General features: G+C 40.2%; 1 protein-coding gene across 1 annotated transcript; it reads right to left on the minus strand.

The window, feature by feature from the left end:
• Positions 1 to 345: 345 nt before the first annotated feature.
• LOC5576854 lies at positions 346 to 6,165 on the minus strand. Its single transcript, XM_001656229.2, has 2 exons — positions 6,024 to 6,165; positions 346 to 1,138 (listed from the first exon to the last, which is right to left on the minus strand). The coding sequence occupies exons 1-2, from the start codon at positions 6,039 to 6,041 to the stop codon at positions 962 to 964; spliced, it is 195 nt and encodes a 64-aa protein (XP_001656279.1). The 5' UTR covers positions 6,042 to 6,165; the 3' UTR covers positions 346 to 961.
• Positions 6,166 to 6,396: the final 231 nt, after the last annotated feature.

Consider the following 6,396-nt stretch of genomic DNA (forward strand, 5'->3'; position numbering starts at 1 on the left):
TTTAAAATTCACACTCAAAGAATATCTCTGCTGGATAACGAACGGAATAGCTTACAGATAGAACCACATATAATTGATTTACGATTCTAGAACTTTATTTTTCAGAAACCCTTCATTCGCATTCCGTTGGTTATATAACTTATTTTTTTTAATTTGCGGACATATGCTAATTTTACGCTATTTCGCAGGTGTTCATCCCTGCATATTATTTAGTAACACCCATAGAGCTCGAAAACTAGTTTTTGCCATAAAAATTCCCTTACATCCCTTACTCCGTGTGATCTGCTCAGGGAAATTTCTTTAGCTACCCATCTCGTCGAGACAGAGAAGAAGATCCGGTTCATATTAAGATTTTCAGTATTTTATTTACAAAATAAAACGAATCCGGATTTGGAGTTGCTCTCGACTCAGCAGCTGCTTTTTTGCCCGGCTTTGATGTTGTCTTGTGGTGAAACCGGTATGGAGCTTGTCGTTATTATGAAATTCTTGAATGCAAACCACTGTTTTGCAGATTTGATGCACCCGAACGGGACCCCTCTTGGCTTTTTTTGCAGTGTGTTGTTATTTGGTAGAAAAACAAGTTTGTGACCTGATCTTGAATAAAAAATATCATCTGATTCTCCTTAATGCTAACTGAACTAGATAAAACTCTTCCTCAGCTTGATAGTTTGTAGGGTAAATGTATAGGTAGGAATGTTTGAACATCTGGCAGTATTAGGATTTTGCAAAAGCGACTACACTTTACTTTGATAAAAGTGTTTTGAGTTTACTGAACCAGTAATACAATTCTGGTAGACAATCAATCATTTACCCTATAACTTTAGCGCACAATGGTGACGGTTGTAGAAATAAATCTTCAATAGTTAAACCTAAAGCTAAACAACGATTATTTGGCGAATCGACATGACCAATAAGAAGTGGTCAGCCTAATTACTCCCTCGTAGAACCATGAGGTCTCTGCTTAGCCCAGGAAGAGCAGCTTCTTCAGTTTCTTCAGCTTGAAAAAGGCCTGGGGGTCCTGTGGGTTGAAGGCTCCGTCCACTTCGGCCTCGTACAGGTCACCACTGAGGAGGGATTCATCTTGGACGGCCGGCAGGGCAGATACCAGGGCCACGGCAAGCACGAACAGGGCGATGGTCTGGAAGGTGGGGAAAGAATGAAGATTAACGAATGAGTTTGCTTTATCGTGTAGCTGTAAATTCAGGTGAAATTGATCAACCACACGGGTAGAAATCAGAATCCAAAAACAAGATTATGACTCATGATATCATGATTCCAGCGTGTTTTTGTCTTATGAAAATACACCATGATTTGGACTCATGATATCATGAGTCAAATTGCCGTAACGCAACACACGCGTTAGGTTTTTGTAGCTGATTGCTCGGAATCATGATTCAAATGCCAAAAATGCTGAGTCGCGCATCCGTTTATGATCGACAAAATAAAAAAAAGTTAAAAATAGCATGCATTGAGATTCGAGCCTAGAACCTTCCGATTGTGAGCCACGTACTCTACCACTCGACCGCTTCGTCATCTTGAATTAAGAGTGATCGATACGAATGTGATGAAGCTAAGTGCGCTGCTTAGTGTTTTCACACTGGATGTTACGCTTATGAGGAATCATGATTATGACTTCAGGAACCATGATTTGTGATCCTGATATTAAGACCTAACCAATTTATGAATTTCATGATTTGTAAATCATGGTGTGGGGATCAGATTTTTATCCGTGCAGTCACACAATTTTATTTCTTGCTAATGGAACACAAACATTAATGAAACCTAGAGTCAATGCATGTTGTTTGTCCTAACTATTTGTTGAATTGTGTGTTGTGAAATATGTTTGTATAAGAATGCTTATTTATATGAAAATAATGCAGAATAAATTTAGGTGTGGTATTGACAAACATCCGGGACAATCGGCAAAGATCACAGCGACGTAAAGGGACTAGCGATTGGATGCTCGGTACGTGGAACTGTAAATCTCTCAACTTCATCGGGAGCACACGAGTATGCGACGCACAGTGCTCCATAAACAAAAATCAAATTACATTTTATTTTATCCGGCAATAATAAGTATCCACAAGTGCTTATAGATAGCATACGCTTTTGAAACAAGTATTTATAAGCTTTACAAAGCACTAAAACTAGAGAAAACTGCGCCCAAAACTCTCCGTCGTTAACAACGTACGGTACCGACGCCCGCCCGCAACCAGATGTCGCAGCTGCATACGCGCAGCACGTCGAGGCTGCATTACCGGAAGAGGGTGAGCTGGATGAAGCCCCTCTTGAGGACTGCTGGAGAACAGTGAAAGCAGCCATCTACGATGCAGCTGAGAGCAACGTCGAGTACGTGAGACGGAGTCGACGGAACTATTGGTTAGACGAGGAATGTAGACAGATTCTGGACGAGAAGAATGCAGCGCGGGCGATCATGTTGCAGCAAGGGACTCGGCAGAACGTGGAACGTTATAGACGGAAACGGCAACAGCAGACCCGCCACTTTCGGGAGAAAAAACGCCGCCTGGAGGAGACGGATTGCGAGGAGATGGAACAGCTGTACCGGTCTCAAGAAACGCGCAAATTCTATCAGAAGCTCAAAGCATCCCGCAATGGCTTCATGCCGCGAGGCGAGATGTGCAGGGATAAGGATGGGAGCATTTTAACGGACGAGCGTGAGGTGATCGAAAGGTGGAAGCAGCACTTCGACGAACACCTGAATGGCGCTGAGAGCACAGGCAATGAAGGGCGGGACAACGGAGCAAATGCCTTCGTCAGTACTGCGGGTGATGGAAGCCATCAAGCTCACACTTTGAGGGAGGTTAAAGATGCCATTCACCAGCTCAAGAACAATAAAGCTGTAAGGTAAGGATTGTATCGGAGCTGAACTCATAAAGATGGGCCCGGAGAGGCTGGCCATTTGTCTGCACCGGCTGATAGGCACAATCTGGGAAACAGAACAGCTACCGGAGGAGTGGAAGTAAGGAGTAATATGTCCCATATACAAGAAAGGCGACAAGTTAGATTGTGAGAAATTCCGAGCGATCACCATTCTAAATGCGGCCAACAAAGTACTTCCCCAGATCATCTTCCGTCGTCTGTCACCTGTAGTAAACGAGTTCGTGGGAAGTTATCAAGCCGACTTCGTTGACGGCCGATCGACAACGGACCAGATCTTTACTGTACGGCAAATCCTCCAAAAATGTCGTGAATACCAGGTCCCAACGCATCACCTTTTCATAAGCCAGGGGAAGTGGTTCACCCAGAGTGGATTTATAGCAGAGAAAAAGTAGATTTTGTATGAAAATTGACAGGAAAATGAATGACAAGTTCATCCACTTCTCCTGGCCTATGGTAACGAATGAATTTGGCACCGCTCAAACGTTAAATTAGTGAACTCATGCATTGGTCCATCGTTCGCGCAAAGTGCAGCAATGTTCCCAAGTAACCGTACAGCTGTATATAGTTGCATCAATATCACTTTATATGCTACTATAAAATATTGCATATAAGGTCATACTGCATTACATGCCTCATTAATGCACTATTAAAGTGGAAAAGGGCACTATTAAAGTGTAAATACGGCTACATTTCCTAGCTCTATGTTGGCAATTGCTAAAGTATAGTTACTGTCTGTACCGTATAAAAGCATTAGCCAAAGTGTATTTAATGCATGGAGGAAACCATTATTTTAAGATCAAAAATAGAAACACAAAAATATTATTGTATTTTTTTGTTCGTTGGATGTCAGGTCAGCGTTGCTTACGATCTTATTTGTCTGTTTATTTTTTTTTTGTATGATTGGTGGGATTCGAACCTAAATTAAGTGAGATGTTTTCGATGACTCGCCGCGCCTATCCTCCGGACCATGGATGCTGCATGTCTTGGCCGGGAAATTGTGCAACTTCAAGCAGCGCTCTTTCGTTACCGATGGCAAATACTGATTTAACTCCAAGTTGGACCATCACAAGTGTGTAAGCTCCCTCAAAGTGTGATAGCAGGGATGCGTCGAATCATGATAATGTTTTTAGTGCACTTATTCCTTGTGGTTTAAGGAACAAGTGCACGAAATACGTTGAGATAATCCGTTGTCAGCGTGCACTCTTATCACACTTTTTCTGCAGTCAAATTTCGTGATAGTTCAATTTGGGGTGAAGTGCGCAATAAGTTGGTGAACACGACTGTTGCACTCCCAAGTTTACCGCGGCTGACGCTCTTTTGCTGTTGAGATTTTATTTTGTTTTCATTGCGTGGGGCTAAAGCGGTTGCTCATTTTCACGCTTTATGTATCGTTTTAGCATCTTTTAACATTGAATCGGCGATAGGTGTGTGGTGTACGCACAAGCCTATCAATCCTAAGGTTTTTGGTTCAATTCCAGATTCATTCAACTTTTTTTGTTTGTTTTCAAATTCTGGTTTCTCATAAGACAAATCTACGAATTTCAACCAGATTTCTTGTGGCGAATTTTCATAAGGGATATTTAAGTATTTCTATAGTCTATTTGCCTGAGTGAATGAAGGATCGATGATAAATACTGCATTGAAGTCTTGCTGTTTTTCTTGCGATGAAGCATTGGGTAAGATGATGCAATGAAGCATTGAGCGGTGACCGTATATCACCCATTAATGCACATTTCATTGCTACAATAAAGCAATGCTACATTGCATTCATAAAATGGAATTAAAGCATTATTGCACGCATATTGCAGAATAAAAGCAATGATGCATTGCACTCGTTGAATTAAAGTTAAAATACGGTAATACCTTAATGCTTGCGGTTCCTTGGGCGTATCCTAGGGTAAAAACTTTCAATGTTTCATGTACAAATTTACAGAACTCGAGGAATTTCCAGATCGTGTTCGGTATTGGGTGTCAATTTGGCACTGAAATACATCATCAGAATGCAATGTTGAAATTCATATTTATATTGTGAAATTTATGTTTGTACACTACAAAAACGATAATATTTATCATAAATAGGCACCAAGACCGTATAAAATAAATAGTTTTTGAATTATGAATTTATTGGCTTAGGTGTCCGGTACTCCGGTCCGGGAACCCCCTACTTGATTTCAAGACCAAATTTACAATTTGATGTAGTATTAGGGTCCTGCAAAAAATATTCAAATGGTTCAGTATAGACATACTGAAGTATCCTATAGTTCAGCAAATATAACTTCAACTTTTGATTCAAGTTATATAAACTCATAAGAAGAACAATCCTTTGACTGTCCTTCACAGGTATTTTTATGCGTAGAACATGTCCTACTCACTTCTTACGCCACTGATAACTTATAATGACAACGTTAATATACTGGAAGTTAAAAAATGATCTCTTGTGATACTCGACAATGAATTTGAGTTTTTCATCAACACACACTAATATAATTCGGCAGGATATTCTCGTATAATTTCTCCTACGTTTGACCGCCTCCTAGTTCATTTGAATATGTGTCACTAGTTAATCAAAATGTTATTGTTTAATAAATTCTACATAAAACTTTGAGTTTCTATTATAAATCGTACATTTGCTAAAAACGAACAAGGCAGTTCGACAACAAATCTAGAAACATAAAATCGTCCGTTTCTAAATTTGTCAATTACGATAAAACAACGTTTTTGTTAATCGTGAAGAAAATTGCTTTTGAAATTTTGACAAAGCTTCCATTTTTCTAGAGCCTTACATGTGCGAAGTTAGATCAATATTCTTATCATACAAATCTTATCAAATTATTATTGATTGTCACTTGTATACGGATATTTCATCTCTCCCTTGATAATAAGAACAAACGGTTTTTAAACATTATGGTGCATCACACATTATTTTCATAATCACAATCAAACCAACTATTGCAACATCTTCGTCCATTTCATTTCGAAAGATTAAAGATCACTTTTATTGAACTTCTTGCTCACTGCCAACACAAATCTGCCATTCTAATGTTCGTCCAAGTTGCTTAATTTTTAACACCCGTAATTTAATCCTTAGAACAATTCACTACGCATCACTCAACACCACGTACCACAATAAAGAATTTCATCTTCACTCGAATTGTCCGGTCACCGGCTGGTTGAAACTGGCTCTAATCACTGATTCGACGCCGAAAATACTACTGATGCAGCCCGGTTGAAATTGTACTCTTTTTATACAGGTGCAATTACAACTTGTCCATCTCTATTGCCGGCATACCACGATACGATGGTGACTTCTTTGCCAACATCGTACTTTGAGTAGGTGCGGTACAATCGCACCGCACATGTGCCATTTCGTATAGGTTTACAAGCTGCTCCTGATCTCTATGGCTATCGCGCACCACCTCCGACCTCAACACGTCGCACGTCCTCTACCGCGATCACGACACACATTTCTATGCAATGCCGCACGGCAGTGGTTCT

Source organism: Aedes aegypti, chromosome 2, assembly GCF_002204515.2.
Source record: "Aedes aegypti strain LVP_AGWG chromosome 2, AaegL5.0 Primary Assembly, whole genome shotgun sequence".
Classification (NCBI taxonomy): domain Eukaryota; kingdom Metazoa; phylum Arthropoda; class Insecta; order Diptera; family Culicidae; genus Aedes; species Aedes aegypti.